The 20,230-nt window shown below is 34.4% G+C and overlaps 2 protein-coding genes across 2 annotated transcripts in view; both read left to right on the forward strand.

The window, feature by feature from the left end:
* Window positions 1-73: 73 nt before the first annotated feature.
* On the forward strand, window positions 74-979 carry LOC133195161 (sphingosine 1-phosphate receptor 1-like). Its single transcript, XM_061331023.1, has one exon. The coding sequence runs from the start codon at window positions 74-76 to the stop codon at window positions 977-979; it is 906 nt and encodes a 301-aa protein (XP_061187007.1).
* An 8,447-nt stretch (window positions 980-9,426) lies between these two features.
* Window positions 9,427-20,230, forward strand: part of LOC133195760 (uncharacterized protein K02A2.6-like) — a 410,189-nt gene continuing 399,385 nt past the window's right edge. Inside the window, exon 1 of the mRNA XM_061331690.1 lies at window positions 9,427-11,725. Coding sequence (XP_061187674.1) covers window positions 10,178-11,554 — 1,377 coding nt within the window. The 5' untranslated portion in view covers window positions 9,427-10,177 and the 3' untranslated portion in view covers window positions 11,555-11,725. The remainder of the gene's footprint in view (window positions 11,726-20,230) is intronic.

The following is a 20,230-nucleotide window of genomic DNA, read 5'->3' on the forward strand; positions in this document are numbered from 1 at the left end:
TTTCAACACGACTGAAGACCGGATTCTTATTTTACAACAAGAAATCCTCCCTTTTCTAATTGGAATCTCAATCATGTTGGTGAATTTCCTTGCACTGATAATTTTGGCACGATGTCAAAAGATGAATATCCAGATCAAAGCAATGACCATGAATTTAGCGTTGGTTGACTTAATGACTGGTGTGGCTATTCTTCTGGACTCCTTTCTAAGTCCAGTTTTACCAGAGTCCATATGCAGACCCCTGACATATTTATACTGCATTGGAGTGATCGTCTCATTTGCCACAATAACGGGGCTTCTCCTAGATCGGTTCCTTGCCATTTACTATCCGTACCGATACCAGAAGGTTCACCTCCATGAGAAACAGTGTTCTGTTATAGTCATCAGTGGTACATGGATCGTCGGAATTATCCTTTCTGTATTGAATTACGTTGATGGTTTTTTAATTTATAAAACTCAGAGAACAGCGCTGTGTGTATCTTATGTCATGACTGGAAAAATTGGACTTGCAATCGTCACTATGGTTTTCTGTTTTCTTCTCGTTTTTAACATGTTTCTTTACTTGCTTATGTTCATCAAAATATATAGATTGTCCCGTTCTGCATATCCAAAAAACACCATGAAAGGAAATCTCTACAGCAACCAAGCCAGGGTTCTCATAAAATTATCAGCAATCATCGGAAGTTTTATGCTCCTTTACACCCCTCTGATTGTGATTAATGTCATTGTCGTCGTCGTGGACAACAATATGGCGGAAACACTTCTGACATGGCAAAGCTTTGCTGGCTTTCTGATTCTTCTGAATTCTTTTCTCAATCCCTTTTTATACGTGTGGCGATTCACGGAATGCAGATACACTTTCCTCTCAATGGTCTGCTGTTGTTGGAAATCTCGTAAGGAAAAATATGAAAATCTCAAGAAAAAGTTCTTCGTTTCTTTTTTACAAGCAGAAAATTCATATACACCATATAGAAAGTAAAATCAGGCCATTTTAAATGTTTTTGAGAGAGAAATAAAATCATTTCAAGTGAGACAGAAGTTGTTTCTATTTTTTCTTTGAAAAAGGAAAATGGACAAACAAGAGCAAGGCCTAAATCTGCATAAACGTTTAAAACGGCTTAAAAAGGATAGACTATGAAAATATTGAAAGAAGTCGAGAGTGATCATTTCACATTGAGATTACGATGTGTGTGTGTGTGAGGGTGTGTGTATGTGTTTGTAACTTTGTCTGAAAATAAAGAGTATTTGTCGTATATTTTGCCTCTTTCTTAAAGATTAATTTAAAACATGTTTTGAGTTAAGTAGATGTTGAAAAAAAGGTAGATTCTCTCCAATTAATAATCTGTGAAGATTAGCCTATAATATCATCTTTATTTATGTAGATTCATTTTTGAGATTCAACATACGTCATTAAGCAGGTTCTATCTCAATAGAGCTAGAATTGACAGTAGTACATTTTTTCTCTTAATGTTATTAATAAGAGTTTGCTTAGAAACAACACAGAAGATTTAAAATAAATGAAAACTCTGAAATTCCCTTTGCATTCAACATATTTGATTTGGTATAATCTTTAGATCCAAGAAGAAGAATTGAAACATCTTTGTCTTTCTCTCTCTCTGACGTTTCTTTGTCTCAATTTTTCTCTCATTGGAATAGAACATTATTCAATTGTTGGATTAATCAGGATACATGGACATCATTTTTTGGATAAATTTAGTTTTAAAAAAGTTACCAAACTGAGGTCAAGCAGGATTTTTGTAATCGATAATATACCTTTATATATAGACTTCAACCATGTAATGACTTGTAGATTGTAAGAGCATAAAAGTAACTACATCGATACTCTCTGTCTCACTTTTGCAAATGTTTAGAATATTTTCTTCTGATTTTTCGAGTAATTATAATTGCTGAATGTTGGAACATGATTTGTACGTTACTCGTTTGGAAGATAACAATACTGTCAATTTTTAGAATTCTTATCTCTTGTTACTGGAATCTTTGAGTACCAAGGCTTATATTTTCCCTTAGTTATTTTTTTATGGTTGTTCATAGTTCTCATTTGATATTTTGTTCGTCGATTGATTTTATACAAGCACGGATTGTTTACACATTCGTATGATAAAGTCGAAACTCCACCCTGAGAATCCCAGGTAAAGTAGAAAACGATAACTATTTTTATACATAAGGTCCTTAGATGTCTGTTCAAAAAAATTGTATTAATTCCGAGAATTCAAGAAAAAACAATCCATGCTGGTTAAGGTAATTTTATTTTCATTGTTTTTGTACATGAAAAATATGCTTTTCGATATAGTTATTATTGGAAAATAATTCAAATATTTATGTTTTAAAAATATAAATCTATCATATTATTAAGATTATTTCCTTAGATATTGATTAGTATTTCTTAATGAATACATAATCACATAAGTGACAGTTAGTCTCAATGAATGGTCGTTTTTAATTTTTACATATATTGCCGAAGGACAGTTCTTGTCTCTGGGACTATATGGAGGTTCGTTATATCACTATAAAAACAATGTCGGATAATATAAAGAATTGGAAGGTGCTTATTTGTCATGAAAAAGGGTCGTATATTGCATTCGTGCATAATATAAATATAATACATGTAAAATCATTTCAGTTCAAATTGAAATTTCCAAATCAAATGAAGAATCTTATTCAGGATAAGATTGAATTCTGATTATTAATTGTACCTATACCGAATCAAACAAATAACAAAATTTACAATAATGACGAATAGCTGTCAAATATTTAGATATTTCACCGGATATGAAGTCGATATATATCTGTCTTATACAAATGTATAAAAAAAATGTTGCCAGTCTACATCAAATCTAATTAGAATTGTATGTTGCCGGTGTAAAGACGAATAATGAAATCCGTGGAATAATGACTGGAGTCATTTTTGACGTAGAACAATGATCCCTCAGCAGAAAAATATGTTTAATTTGCAGAAAAAGAATCCTAGATGTCAGTTTGCTGCAGATGCCACCTGAAAAAGAAATTACTCCCATTGTAAAATAATCCCTACCCCTACAGTGGTGCTAAAACTTGATTATAACTTTCAAGATACCTTAATTGTTTGAGTTGTTTCACGAGGTAGCAACTGCAGCAATTAGACATTGGACCCCACTCATATTGTAAAACATATTTCCAATAGTTATGGAGAGGCTGAACCATTCAAAAAGTTTTTTCCCTCTCCAGTCCTCCACTGAATATTAAAAGTAAATACTTCAAACACACTACTATCGGTTGATTGAATTCTTTACCTACCGCATCGCCCTTGCAGAAAAAAGAATGGTTTGAATTTTGAAGTTTTATGAAGTTTTGAAAATGCCCTACACGTGATACTTTGTTGCTTTATCATGGAAAGTAAGCAAAAGAAACATTCGAACAAGTACACAATATATATGGAGACCGACAACCGTCAAACAATTTCCAGGTGGTTGAAAAAAATTTGAAGATGGAGTAGAAAGTATTAAAGATAAAGCATGATCTGGGAGACCAAAAAACGGTTATTAATGCAAAGAAATGAAAATCAAAGAATAGGTAGAGAGAGAGGGAAAGTATACTGTTACAGACTTAGCTCTTATAGTAGGGATATCAATGGGAGCAGTTTATAATATTCTAAGACAGGCCCACGGATACACGAAGAGTTCTGCAAGATGGAAACCTCATTTACTGAATAAGAAACAGGAAGATAACCATGTTTCATGTGAAAAAAATAAAACTATTTGAAAAGAGGAAAAATCCACTATTTTCAGTCATAGTACATAGTAACAGGTGATGAAACATGGGTGCATTATTTTCAGCCACAAAGAAAGTTTGATAATATAGTATGGATGAAAAACATGGAAAGCGTTCAATTATTACAGATTTGAAGTATTTTACAGTCTTCGGATTATGCACTTCCTCTCTTTTGTGATTGGTAGAAATTACATGATGTGAATATTTCCAAATTATTTCATTGGTTATAATGCTGTTCAAGGCAAGGGAGATAATTTTCTGGTTATCTTATTTTCGTACGACTTAACAATTTTTCAAGATTTTCAATCTTAAAAAAAATGACAAAACTAACAGTTGGAAATGGCAATAAATAAATCTAATTAACGCTTTCATTTTTTATAGCTGTTACTAAAAGGCGTTTCTATATTTTCATTGTAAACAGAAATGTTCTTTATCGCTTGTCAGCCTTTCAACTTGTATTTTTCTTTTGTTTTGCGCTTGTCTTTCTAATCCCTCGGCTTTCTCCGACCAGCAACAGAGTTGAAGCTTACGGAGAAAGCCGAGCCTGGTTGAACTTTCACATGGTAGGGCTAATTTCAGTAAAACGTTGACGAAGAAATGCTCAAGAATAACACCTGTTAGGTGTATGCCAATTCACTGTTTAAGGTTGTTGCTAAAGACGGCCAAGCTTTTTGAAAAAGCTCTACTTGTTGCAAAAAGTTGTCGGAGCACAAACAGATTGTCCATGCTATTTTCTTTGATAGAGAGGGTGTTTCCTATTCCCAAGAAGTAGAGCGTCACTGGAAAGATGTACAAAAGTAAAATTTTGCAGAAACCTAGAGATTAATTCAAAACTAGGCGTCCAAAAACTGGTTTCAAGCGTCTCTTATTGTTGCATGATAATGTCTCAGCCCACAAGTCAAAATTATTCACAGATTTTCTCAGTAAGGAGGGGTTAGTGTCTTCCTCATCCTGCTTACTCCAGATGTCTCCCCCGTGACTTTTTTTCTGTTCCCAAAACTTGAAAGAATTTAGCTGGAAGACGCTATAACTCTAGATCATCACTTGGATCAACAAATCATCAGTTTTATGAAGGGTCTGCCTAAAGAGAAATACAGAAAAGCATTTCAATTCAGGAGTAGATCTCTCGTCTGAAAAACTGTATACGTGTTAATAGAGAGTGGTTTGAAGGAATGAAATAAAGAAATGTAAATGATTTCTTGCCCTTATTTTTTATTGCACCAAGGACAAAACTTTTCCAGTCGCCCTCTTACACTTTTCATGTTATAGAATTAAAATTGTTGAAACAATTACGTCACAGTGACGGATGCATAGGTTTGTTTGTACACCCTCTTGTCGATAATTTAGGGTACTGTTGTTATATTAATTTAATATTAATGTCTAAATAATCTTTCATTACTTCATTCTATTATCTTTGAGGTTGAAAGGCAAAGACCTAGTTATGGAGGCAACAACTGCTTCATAGCAAAATACATTAGAAACGGGCAGATACCCAGTCACTGAGGCCAGGTCATTATCAGCTTCAAGGTCATCATCAGCTCTTCAGGCTCATCTCGTTCATCATCCTAAACGCCAGGGCCTACATCTGATCAAGGATTTCATTTGTGGAAAGTCAACAAGAGGACATGTTAGTTCATATCAGACATGAAAGGAATGATGAATTTCTTAAGAATAGAAACCATCAGTCCCTGTGGTGTGAAATTGCTGGAGTTGAACTCTTCCTTGAAATGTAACATTTCAGCTGTCCAGGTGATGAATAAAAATCATAACTTGCAAAAAGCGTTGGAAAGAAGTAACTGATTCTGCTTGTAGTAGAGGATCAAGGTTTGAAGCTAAGTATTTCAGGCAAAAGGAAGCATTTGATCAACTATATGGAACAAAGGCTAGTAAAAACCCAGGATGTATCATGGATACATTTGACAACAAAAAAGAAACAAACAAATAAAGATAAAAAGGAACCCACAAATCCTGACCAGACCTGCCAGAAACATAGTAATAAAAATAAGAAGAGATCTACAAGAGCTTCCCACATAGTGGAAACTTTTGAAAAAACAGAACACCGAATTTACAAATAAATTAGAGCAACTTCACAAGGAAAAAATGGCACGACTTGAGCGTCTTTTGGATTTGTATGAACAAGAGGTGAATAATAGTAAATAGTAAGAATGTGTTTGTCACATGCTACAAAATATTCGCAAATTTCTAATTTGGACAATATCAGGAAACTCATATTTGTTCAGATCAATAATCTGGTACCGAGGTTGTCATATTAATATGTAACTTGTGAACTTTCTACAAAATGTGAAAATTTTTGTTTGCTGCTTCATTTCTTTATTTGAACTTACTCCAGATCAACATCGCCTTCTTCAATGGAAATGGTTATTTAAAATGTCGAAAATTCATATATTTTAATGCTATTGAATTTGAATTTGGCAAAGTTTTGTGATTTCAAATTTTCTTAAAGTTCATTGAAACTGTCGCATATTAATGCATGTCATTTGGTTTTCTTAACAAAATACAAATTATAAAATGTCATTCATTTTTCTTTATTTTTCAAATCTTAATTATCTATTACATAATATAAAGCTTGTAATTTATTAATAATTGACTGAAATACATGTAGGTGTTTAATTGTCTTAATTGAAATAGTCTTATACAATATTTTCCATGTTATATTTAATTTCATACATTTTTCTAGATTTTTACATCTAAAATCTACATTTCTACACTGAAATTGGGAAAAGGGATATTGTTTTGATATTTATTTTTCCATTTTTGTAGTGATTAAGTATTAAGCAGATTTTGTAAAAGTGTACGAGATTTTAGATTTTACTAAGAGGAAGAATCGTTATGGGTCATAATCGGCCCTGTTATTGAATATGATCAGGATTTTAACACAGGATGTTTGCAAGGCATATTCCCTAAAACAGTTTAAATTTCTCCGATACCACTTTTAGTTTTTCATCAGGAGCCTCTTAAAAATGGCATGATTTTCCAAAAAAGACGTGCCTAAAGGCATGACGTCACGATGTAATTTTTACGTTATCAATATTTTTGCATAAACAACTCTCAAAATTTCAACGTTTTAAATCTGATAATTTTCCAATATGAAAAGTTTTTCTATAAATTTTCAAATAACCTACCTTTTTTTTTTTTTTTTTTACATTAACCAAATTACATAATATACTTTCTGTAGTCTCATGATTTTGATTTTTTTTACGATATGTATGCTGAAACGTTAATGGAATAAATACATAAAAATGTTTAAAAAAGAAAACTGTAAAAATTCCCTTGAAATAAATAAATAAAAAATTATTATTACGATAAGAACAACAATAGAGATCCTTTATACATATGCAGTAACTACACTAAATAATTTTAACTAAAAAAAGAAACAGTTTGATAAGATTACAGTTTCACATAGTAAAGGTCAGTGTTGATGTATTGTGATCGGGCGCGGAATGCTCATAATTTTGTTATGTTTAAAAGACGCCATGCTTGAATAAACGTTGTGTCAACCTCAGAGATGTTTCATCAATTATAAGCCCTGTTAGGCATATCAACATGGTGGCAGCGGTGCAAACTTGTTGTTAGTGTTACCGGTCGTCCCTGAAAGTGATGTTCCGTGAACTCTTGTAAGTTTTTAGTGTCAAACTTTGAATTTTGTTGTCAACACGTGCTCTGTACACAACCGCCATATTGGATTCAGACTTGATACTCAGTAGCCTTAGATTTTTATTCGGAATGGTTGATCAGGAACAAGCCGTAGGACCTGTACAGGTGTACAATTGTCCGTTTAGATTATCTCCCCAACTTGAGTTATCCTCTGGAAATGTTTCCGAGAACTACAAAAAGTGGAAAAGACAAGTTGAAGTTTACATGTCAGCTTCAGGAGGAATCGACAAGAGTAAAGAGGTACAAGTAGCAATTATTTTGAGTTGTGGTGGACCTCATGTAGTCGAGATATATGACCAATTTCAGTGGGAAGACGAATCTCATAAGAATGACCCTGCTAAGTTATATGAGAAGCTACAAGCATATTGTAATCCTCGTTCCAATGAAGTGTTAGAGTCTCACAGATTCTGGAAGTTACCTTATCAGGAACCTTTTGACAAATTCCTTACAGAATTAAGGACACGTGCAGCATCGTGTAATTTCATGGAACAGGAGAGGATGATGCGTGACAAGATTGTATTTACAGCTACAGGTAAGCTACAAGAACTACTGTTAAGGGAAGACAAACTGACTTTGAACAGAGCAATTCAGATATGTAGGGCTTTTGAACAGTCAAACATACATGTGAAAGAGCTTCGAGAAAACATTACTTCATCGAGCAAAGTGAATAAACTATCTACAAACAAAAGACAGAAAAACTTCACCAAGCACAAAGTGACACAAAAACAGAAAAGTGATTCACAGCCTTCGAGCAAGGAAAAGAAAGAGTGTGATTTCTGTGGTTATAAACATGAACATGGTAAATCAAATTGTCCGGCATGGGGCAAGAGATGTGACAAGTGCAACGGACGAAATCATTTTAAGTCCAGATGTAAGAAAATACATGCTGTAGGTGAAGACAATGAAGACTGTCCAGAGTTAGAAGATAGTTGGCTCCTTGCGTTGAAAAACAAAGACACACATAGCAAAGACATCACTGCGATAATGAATGTAAATGATTGCGACATACGTTTCCAGCTCGACAGTGCAGCTGATGTAAATACTATTTGTCAGAAGTATGTGAAAAAAGAACAGTGTCGTTCATCTAATGTTCGTCTAAACATGTGGAACAATACTCGTATGAAACCCTTGGGTGAAGCTGATCTTGATGTGATCAATGTGCGCTCTAACATAGTTCAGAAACTTAGATTTGTGGTAGTGCAAAATAATATTACCTGTCTACTTGGCAAGGATGCAATTCAGGACATGGGACTTGTGACTTTGAACAGTGAAAAGTTCATATCAAAAGTTGGATTAGAACAGCCTCTTGGTGATTTGGGCATTGCAACTCTGAAAGTTGACTCAAGTATTCAACCCAAAGTACTTCCGTGCAGGAAAATACCGATTGCTATCCAGGACTCAGTGAAGCAGGAAATTGATAGACTTGTTGATCGAGGTGTTTTAATACCAATTACAGAACCAACTATGTGGGTTAGTCAGATGGCAGTTGCTCACAAGTCAGACGGAAAATTGCGAGTTTGTATAGATCCACAACCTCTGAACACAGCTCTGATACGAGAGTACTACAGATTACCTGTATTAGATGACGTACTTCCAAAGCTTACAAATGCTAAGGTATTCAGCAAACTTGATGTTAAAGAAGCTTTTTGGCATGTTCGCCTTGATGACGAATCGAGCAAACTTACAACTATGATAACGCCATTCGGGAGATACAGATGGGCTCGTTTACCTTTCGGATTAAAAGTGTCTAGTGAAATCTTCCAGCGACGGTTAGACGAAGCATTATCGGGACTGGAAGGTGTTTTTAGCATTGTCGATGACATTATTATTGCAGGATGTGGTGACAGTGAAGAAGCAGCAAAACGTGATAATGAACTCAAGATGCAAAAAGTTCTTCAGAGATGTGAAGAGAGACACATCACACTAAATAAGGATAAGGAAGAATTGGGACTTCATGAAATTTCATTTCATGGACACAAAATTTCGAAGGATGGTATCAAGGTTGATGAAAGTAAAGTGAAAGCTATCCTTGAAATGCCAGCACCGACTGATGTCTCTGGAATCAAACGCTTATGTGGAATGGTTCAATACATGTCGAAATTTCTACCAGATTTGTCAAAGATATTGGAACCGTTACGACTACTTACTCGTAAAGACCAGAAGTGGAACTGGGACAGCAAATGCGAGTCAGCATTTCAGACACTGAAACGTAAATTGACGGAAACACCGGTTCTAGCTTATTTTGATCCATCAAAGGATGTCACACTGCAAGTCAACAGCAGCAAAGAAGGAATTGGTGCCGTACTACTCCAAGATGGAAAGCCGGTCGAGTACGCATCAAGAGCTCTTACACAGGCAGAGAGAAAATGGGCTCAGATAGAGAAGGAAGCTTTATCTGTTCTCTATGGACTTGAACGTTTTGATCAGTACACTTACGGAAGGAAAGTTTTCATTCATAACGATCATAAACCATTATCTGCTATATTGCGCAAACCATTAGGATTGGCACCTAAAAGATTGCAAGACATTATGATGCGTTACTTCAGATATGACGTAGAATTCATATTTGAGAAAGGAGTTAACCTTGTGATAGCGGATACGCTAAGCAGAGCTTTTCTCATGACTACAGAAGGAAGTGTGGATGAGCGTCACAGGATTCTATCTGTTTCAACATTAACGGATAATGACATACCAGATATCAGGATCCAAGAAATTCGCGATATAACAGCTAAAGATGCAGAGATGCAAACATTTGGTCAACACCATAGCTAATGGATGGCCTGAAAACAAACAAGATCTACCAACAAGTGTGCGTCATTATTTCGATTTTCGTGACACTCTAAGTTTTGAAGATGGACTCATTTTGAAAGGTGAAGCAGTCGTCATTCCGAAGACACTTCGATCAGATATGAAGATTCGATTACACAAAGCACACCTAGGATATGACAGTATGATTAGGAGAGCTCGTGGTGTGATATTCTGGCCTGGGATGAAATCCGATATAAAACAGATTGCGGATTATTGTGGGATTTGTCAGGAAAGAAAACCCAGAAATTGTAAGGAACCTTTAATTCAGCATTCAACATGTGAATTTCCTTGGCAGAAAATTGGACTAGATTTATTTGAGATACAAGGAAAACACTACATGGTTTCAGTAGACTATTTTTCCAATTTTATTGAGGTAGATTACCTACCAACAACAACGAGCACAAGAGTGATTTCGTTGCTTAAGAAACAGTTCTCTAGATTTGGCATACCAAACGTTATAATTTCGGATGGTGGACCACAATTTAGATGTCAAGAGTTTCAGGATTTTGTGAAGACCTGGAAGATCGACCACAAATTCTCATCTCCGATGCATCAGCAAGCAAACGGAAAGGCCGAATCGGCAGTGAAGATCATCAAAACACTGATGATAAAAACACAGGAGGATGGGACAGACCCGTATGAAGCATTACTTGAACAACGTTGTACCCCAAGACAGGATACTGGTCTAAGCCCAGCACAGATGATGTTTAACAGAGAGATACGTGCTACACTCCCAATGAGATGTCGAGTGAGCAATGATTTTGGAATAGCAAAGTCCAAACACAGATCCAGACAGATTTCCGTGAAGAAATCGCATGACAAAAATGCACGAAACTTACCTGAAGTCGATATTGGACAGTCCGTTTATTTCCAACACCGGGAAGGACAAAACTGGAAGCTTGGGAAAGTGATCCAAATACTTGGACAGAGAACATACGTTATTGCAGACCAACATGGAGTCGAATATCGAAGGAACCGAATTCATTTTAGACCAACTAAAATACAGACCCATATTCGTGATCAATCTCCAGTTCGTGAAGAACCCATCAACAAACGTGAACTCTGTGAATCTCCAAAACCAGTTAGTGAACCAACAAGCGAGTGTATGTCCAGCAAACGGATACCGGTAGTTGCAGGCTCGAATGAACAACATAGCGTTCCAAACTCGATTTCAGAAACTGTCGTCAGCAAGCCTTCTTACAAGGATATTACACCAGATACTCGTGCAATGCCAATATCGCGTGAACCGTCGACAAGGATTCGTAGGAAACCAGCATACTTGAAAGACTATGTCCAAAATTGATTGAGATACTGTTTAATTCTATTTCATTATTTTGTAAAGAAGTTTGTTAACAGTTATTGATCATTCATTTGGGAAATGTTTAGTTTTAGTGTTTACATTGTGTACATCTTTCTTAGAAGGGGGGATGTTGATGTATTGTGATCGGGCGCGGAATGCTCATAATTTTGTTATGTTTAAAAGACGCCATGCTTGAATAAACGTTGTGTCAACCTCAGAGATGTTTCATCAATTATAAGCCCTGTTAGGCATATCAACAGTCAGTAACCGAAAATCAGAGGCATTCACATGTGGTTACGATGTTTCTACAATTTTGAAGGATTAAACATGGTTTCATTCGATACTCGCACGAATTACTACGATATGACATGATACATACACACGATATTCCGACGACTAATGACGATTTCATACAAACATACATGTTATGAAATGCATATAGAATATAAAGAGAGTTTTCTGAAACTATCAAACATCATATTAAAGTTGGTTGATCAGGGTAATAATAATTTTTTTTTATTAAACAACTTTAAGCCATACGGCTCATCAGCATATACAAAATGAACATAAATATAAACGCATGGCGGGAGTCTACGGGGCTGGAACCCCTAGTGTCCATCTGATAGCTACAGTGTGGGGCGCTTTGCTGCGATTAAACACGAATAACGAGAATACTAGTATCCTACGACTACCTCAACGATGAACCCCGATTTACTGCGATTTGTGAATTTGTAATGAATCCTAGCTCCAAATCTTCGCTCCAGCCCCCCCCCCCTTCAAAAATGAAAGAAGGAAAGAAAGACAAAAATCTAAGCATAGTTTACTGTCAAACGTTGATGAAATGAAGTAAAATAACAGCAATTTTAGTGTCAAAGAAAGACTATTCTTTGGAGCTTAAGGGGAATTCATCCTTGCCCCCCCCCCCCACCTCCCCGAACACTTTTTTGATCTAGCTGGTAGGTATTCAGAGCTCTTGCCATCTCATAGCACCCCCTCTAACGCAAAATCCTGGATCCGCAACTTATACGGTATTAGCTCTTAAGTTAAACTTATATCTATATTCACGCAAAGGTATATCATTTACGAACTAATATGTTTATTTCAATCAAACACGACAGTTTTTTCTGATATTTTTAAACGAATCTTTATGACATTTTATGAACTTGTACTAATATGAAACAATAACAACTGAATTATTATAATTCATTATTTTCTACAATAAAGAAATTCTATTTGTAATAGATCTTAAATGGAACATACATGATAAAATCAATTAATAAATGACTCTGTTAAAAAGAACCTTTTATATATTTTTCATTGAAATGATTGACCTGTCTTACGCAAGCCCATGCCTTACATCTGTACCGTACAACTTTCAATGCCCACACGATCAAGAGTATAATAAAAATAAGACCACAATTAAGGGGAAGAAGGACCTTTAGCTGAAAAAAAATATTTTTCATTCAATTTTTTTTATATTTTGTATATTTCTAATTAAGTATGTCCCACATATCGTAGAGCAGTTACATCATTAGGTTTCTTACCTTATTTTGGAGATATTGATTGACAAATATTATGCCCTACAGAATCTAAGTGGAGTTTTAATTCTCCATGTTTCCGGGCTCATTACTCTGTCCATAATGGGAATTTTAAAGCATATATAAAAAATATGTAAGTGAACATGTATCTTTAAAATATTTCAGAGTATGAATAGGGTTTAAAATTCAGAAAAGCGAGTTTCATTAATCACACTACATATGGATAGGAAAAATTACGGACTTTTTAAGACAACTTAAACAACAAAAACGTAATTTACAAAAAATACTATCATTCAATATTTTAAAATTTACGTTGAAATGCAAGTCCTTCAAATTAATGATTAACTGGTAATGGTGAAGCTGACCTCAATATTGCACAGGACATCGTTAAAGACGACATAGGCAGGACAAAAACTGGTCATTTCTCGAGTACGGGAAAAACCAACTATGACGTCACACGTAAGTAAATAAGCGAAATAAGATATACCTACATAAGATTTCCGTCATCAGCCATACAAAAATAAATTTTGTGTTCCCTATTTCTCAAAATATTTCATTATATACTGATTATGACCTGTTTTGCATAATAATACCGCCCCTGTACTCACCGAGTATGATCTTGCTGTACTAACAGATCGTGTATGACGTCACCGACTTGTAGGACGCGCAGTTTAAAGAAACAGAGGAGTGGATCAATCTTTTTTCATAACTTGTTAATGTTTACAAGAATGTTAAACTTTTTATTTTTTCTATATAAGATGGTAGTTAAAGAAAAAAAAATGTCAAAAATTTATACAAGAACTGATGCTTTACACGTTTTGCACTTACATAAATAGAGACTATGACGTAATTTAACAGAGTCATGTGACCATGTGTCCTTCATCCCCTAAATAGAGTAAACAGCATGCAAACACAAGGTTTATGGTAGTTGAAACACTTCCGCACTTTCATGACTGTTTCCACGTTGTCTTTTTTTAAAGCAGAAAGTGTATCAAAGAAACTGTATGAAATGCCTGTGTCCGATAGTTTTTTATTATTTGTATATTTGCCTTTATATTTTACCTGATATGTTAAATCGATTTTTTTTGGAGAATATTTTTAATCTTTCTATATATACATATTTTTCATAAATAATATTTAAACATGTAAATCGGTAATAAAATCAGGGACTATTTTATGCTTTGTAAAATGTTTTAGTTATTAAAAGGTATAAACTGGTAGTTAAAACATAATAAACGTTAAAACGTAATAAAGTAATAATCTCATGAGCAATTTATTTTTGTGTCAATGATAATGAAAATTTGGGTTGAGGGTTTCATACAGGCCTACAATATTCAGGTTGCATCCTAGACCCCGAATAACAACTGTTCTTTCTAAAATAAATAAATTACTTGTAGATATTCTTTCTAGGTATGAAGGATAACTAAAAATATAGATGTAAATACAACACTGTCTTTCAACATGTTATGGAGTAAAATCATAGCGGCACAACCATACATTTTAAGAGGGGAGCACTATAAATTATCAAAAATTCCATAACACCCCCCCCCCCCCAAAAAATAAAAAAGGTCATCTTTCATTTTATTCTTTCCCTTATCTGTTCAGCACTTCAATTATAATCACAGAATAAGTTGTCGATGCCAGGTATATTGTGACGTCATTTTGTAAATGTAATACGTCATCAATACGCCGTTATAAGCCAACGTTAATGACACTGAGATCGCTCTTGGCAATATTTAAGGGGAAGAAGGACCTTGAGCTGAAAAAATACCTGTCATTCAATTTTTTTCATATTTTGTATATTTCTTATTAAGTATGTCCCACATATCTTAAAGCAGTTATATCATTAGGTTTCTTACCTTATTTTAGAGATATTGATTGACAAATACTATGCCCTACAGTATCTATGTAGAGTTTTAGGTCTCCATGTTTCCGGGCCCATTACTCTGTCCATAATGGGATTTTTTAAGCAAAAATAAAAAATATGTAAGTGGACATGTATCTTTTAAAATATATCTTAGTATGAATAGGGTTTAAAATTCGAAAAAGCAAGTTTTTTCTATTGCACTGAATCTGGATAGCGAAAATTACGTACTTTTTAAGACAACTTTAACATCAAAAAACGTAATTTACCAAAAATTCTATCATTCAATATTTTTAAATTTACGTTGAAATGTAAGTCCTTCAAATTATTGATTAACTGTAAAAATTTCGAATGGTGAAGCTGACCTTAATATTGCACAGGACATCGTTAAAGAGGATATAAGCATGACAAAAACATGTCATGTTTACATTTCTCGAGTACGGGAAAAACCAACTATGACGTCACATGTAAGCTAAATAAGCGAAAGAAGATATACCTACATAAGATTTCCGCCATCAGCCATGCAAAAATAATTTTTGTATTCCCCGTGTCTCAGAATATTTTATCATATACTGATTAAGACCTGTTTCAACAAAGTAACACCGCCCCTGTATTCACTGAGTATGATCTTGCTGTACTAACAGATCGTGTATGACGTCACCGACAGATAAAACCGTTAACTAGGTAAACTTTTTTAAAATACACAGGCCTATATACATTTATTTTATAAACAATTAGTTGTTAGTGTTTTCTAGTCGTAAGAATGAAGCTTAATACAAATTAATAAAACTTGTAAAAAGATTATAATAAACCTGTGAAATGAAGAAAAAAGTCATTGATGTTATCTACAGAACGCAAATTATTAAAATTCGTCAAGTCCACATCTTTGTAAGCTTAAAATTAAGCATTTAATTTAATGATTATGATATAATGATGCATTTGTAAAAGTTTGGAATACATACTCGGATGCGGACACATACAAAATTGCGTGAATACACAATAAATATGCAAAAAATCGTAGATTTCTGGATTACTTCCACGGTTTTGACTTTTACTGTTACTAATCGCTCGCGCTTTCTGCCAAACTTAATACCAAATCTTTAAAGTAAGTGTCCTGGACATATGTTATAGACCGTGGAATTATGTATCACTTTACTTTATTTTTTCATTTTTACAGGACCAATTTTGATACATAACGACTTTTGTTCTTGATTGCCTTCCATTGTTTATGTAAACCAGTACGAAATTCCACTTCTTAACAAGTCTGTGGAGGAAAGATTGGGTTTTATATCGAATCAGGATGTTTAATCATTATTATAAAGATAATATATCACCATCAGTTTTTTTTTTAATTTTGTATAGGGGTTTTCTTGTTTACATTTATTCGGTGTATTGAGCCTTTTACCTCAATATAAAAATAACTAGATGCTGTCATGAGACAGTAATACCCGCACTAAGGTGTTTGCCTCTAAATGCACACTCCTTCATATTGGGATTACCAAGGAAAAAGTCCAAATAATTCTATAATTTACACAGTACATGTATTCGTCAAATCGAGCATAAAATGCTCGGGTGACCATGTGACCCATGAACCTCTTATACGCATTTCATTACCAGTCTGAAATAACAGAATTTAATTAATGATGTAAATTAGGTTTTGATAAAAAGGGGGGGGGATATAAATTTTTGGCCCATAATTGGAACTTTTTAAATTTATTTTCTCAACAACAAATAATATTATTTTAGTACAAAGCGTTTTTGATGAATTTATCAAAATGTGCAAACTTTTTTTAGTATTTGATTAGGCAAAAACCTCCTTGAAAAGCCATACCCAATTAATTTTGTCACCCCCCCCCCAACACACACACACACACACAATTTGCCTGTTTTTGGAAGTAGGCCTAGATGGCAAAGTTATGTTAAAACATCGTTTGTTATGATAATTTAAAATTTGTTCTTGTACTGTACATGTATGTGAACACCTTTTTGAAAATTTCTACATCACATTGGGCTTGCGTCACCCTACCAGTGCTAGTACTAGTTTTACCATTATCAATTTTAGATTGCACATGCCATGTGACATGGTGCAGTGTTACATGTATATCAGTGGAAATTAATTCATTTTGTGTTTTAATTGGATTATATTTCATGAAGTTGACAGGACCTATGACACTGTCGGTAAGTACAAGTTTAAGTATAGATTGGGGTAAAATAAACCGAAATGCAAATGGTTAGGTTAAAGTTTAAAAAGGATCAAAGATCATCGGCAATCTCCTATGCAGAGTTGTCGTTCGTTTCTCTCTCAGACACTGAATGTATGAGCCGATGGTAGAGAGTGGATCATCGGATGCCACAATAGACGAATTTCACATTCTGAAGAGTTATCTCCCGTTGTCGAAGTTACATACAGTTACAGGCACAGATCCGGGAATTTTTTTCCGGGGGGGGGGGGGGGAGGGAGGGGGGTCCACACCTCAGTCCAAAAAAATTCCACCCCAGAATTTCCTGAGGAGCAAAAAAAACAAAAACAAACAAACAAACAAACAAAATAAAAACAGTGATGGTGGGTCCATGTTTTTAAAGGGGGAGGGCATCCAAAGTCATTTTTTATTTGCTTCTGTAAATCAGTATATAGTCCTATTTAAATAACTCTGCAAATTCCGGGGGGGGGGGGGGTTCCAATCTCCCTAGCCGCTCCCTGTCCCTGAAATGACAAATGATCATGTGACTCCTAAATAGTAGAAAACTTTTCCATTTGACTATACATAATTTTGTTTCTTGTGTTATTATGTTATGTACATCTAATGGTTTAAGGTTATGAACCCCTGGAGGTCATCCCCACTCTCTTAATGAACTGGAAATGTTCATAATATGACTACATCAAATTAAATAAAAGTGCATCAATGATAAGATTGCTTGACATTTCATTCATGAATTTGGGTCAACCCATGTACTCTCCTAGAATTAGGAATGAAAATCATTCAAAGAGATGGACCATTAAACTCTTTGTATATATTCACATTTTTTTTTATGTCAAACCAAAGTATTAGACTAGTTTGCATACATGAACAAACAGGGGTCTGGGAAGGGGAAGGGGCAAGGGGAAGTAGTTATCTCTTTAGGTCTTAATTGTTGAAAAGTCCTAAAATGAATGTTAACCTCAAATCCGACTTGTACGTCTTCATTATTTTTAAGTGGTGGTGTCTCTGTATGAGTGAAAAATTCCCAAGAGGGACATTTAACAACAAACAAACATTAATGACTTAAAAAACACAATATACATGTACATGTTTATTAGTCAACGGATATACTTCTGATCATATCTCTAGTTCTCCCTTGCATCAGAAATGATGATATAAATATTTTAAGAATGATTAAGAGTTGAAAAGGTTGTGCATTTTAAAATTCACTAAGCTCTGTGGTTGAATTAGCTATACCAGTTTAGCTTATTTTGCTACTCAAAGCACCTTGATTAACTATTTTTAATCATACTGTTTTCTGAAATGTGAAGTTTTTCAACATGGATACAAGTCATACCTTTTCAGCTTCTGAAAACAATGCATGAAAAAAAAACCTGCTTTTCAAATACTGTAACTCTTTCCAAGTACTTGTGAGCATCAGTTTTTAGCTCACTTGAGTTTTTCTGGTTTTCTGATCACATTTTGTTTGTCATCCATCTATCCGCCTGTAAACTTTTCACATTTTTGTCTTCTTCACTAGAACCGCTGGGCCAATTTCAACAAACCCTGCCACAAAGCATCTTCGGGTAAAGGGGATTCAAGTTTGTTCAAGTGAAGGGTCACACCCTCTTTCAAGGGGGGATAATCAAGAATTAGTGAAAATTTGGTGGTATCATTTTAAAAAAGTCTTATCAAGAACCACTGACTGGGCCCAAAAAGTTGAAACTTTCTTTACATAGACTTAGTGTAGCTTCAAATTTGTTAAAACTATGACCCACTGGGGTAGGGTGGGGCCACATATGGGGATCCAATGATTTACATAGAAAAATGCAGGGGATTTTTTCCATCATAAATCTTCTTCTCATGAACAGCAAGGGCATTATTGTCGTCCGTTTTCACAAAAGGGACCTAGGGGTCATTAAATCTCATTTGTCTGTCAGTCCGTCCGTTTGTCAGTCTGTCCATCTGTCACAATAAATTTAACCTTGGTCATAACTTCTGAATAATAAGAGATAGGGCTTTCATATTTCACATGTACATTACCTACAAGAACTTTCTAAACATACCATGATTTTTGAACCCATGACCTTGACCTTGAAGTTTGACCTACTTTTCAAAAAAATTAACATTATTTTAAATGATCATTTTGAAAGAGAAAAGATAGGGCGTTCATATTATACATGTATATTACCTGTGACAAGAACTTTCTAAATATATCATGACTTTTGACTCTGTGACATTGACCTTGAAGTTTAACCTACTTTTCAAAAATGTTATATTTCCTTATAACTTTTGATTGAGAAGAGATAGGACTTTTATATTTGACATGTACATTACCTGTAACAAGATGTTTCCAAGCATGCTATGATTTTTTTACCCCTTGACCTTGATGTTTTACCTAATTTTCAAAAATTTTAACTTTGGTGATTACTTTTGAATGACATATGATAAGGCCTGCATATTTGAAACAATATGTCATAAATAATGGCAACTCATCCACTAGGACACGGAAAGCAGGGGACCACAATTCTTTGAATTTGCTTGTTAGTCATTTTGATATGGAAACATCCTCATTTAGTGTAGATTCAAGTTTTTTATGCCCTGTCATGAATATGGCCGAGGCATATAGTGTTTCTCATGTCCGACTTCAATATAACGTCATATGCTGATACATACTGATGTAAGCTTTTCAACTGCATCAAAATTTTTGACCTTGACTTTTCCTTTGACCTTGACCTTACTTTTCTTAAATTTGTGTCTAGATCAGTTTTGAATAAACAATTCAAGATATATTTATCAAACTTCATATGCTGATATATACTGCTGAGAGATATCAATTGCATCAATTTTTTTGACCTTAACTTTTCCTTTGACCTTGACCTGACTTTTTTAAATTAGTGTTTATCTACGTTTTAAATAAACCATTTCTGATATTTTTATTGAACTTCTATGCTAATAGTAAATACATACTGATATAAGCTTTTCAACTGCATCAGCATTTTGACCTCAACCTTTCCTTTGACCTTGGCCTCTCTTTTCTCAAATAAGTGTTAAGCTCAGTTTTAAATAAATCATTCAAGATATTTTTATCAAACCT

This window comes from Saccostrea echinata, unplaced genomic scaffold (genome assembly GCF_033153115.1).
Source record: "Saccostrea echinata isolate AGI-Se365-2 ecotype Australia unplaced genomic scaffold, CSIRO_AGI_Sech_v1 ptg000029l, whole genome shotgun sequence".
Taxonomy (NCBI): domain Eukaryota; kingdom Metazoa; phylum Mollusca; class Bivalvia; order Ostreida; family Ostreidae; genus Saccostrea; species Saccostrea echinata.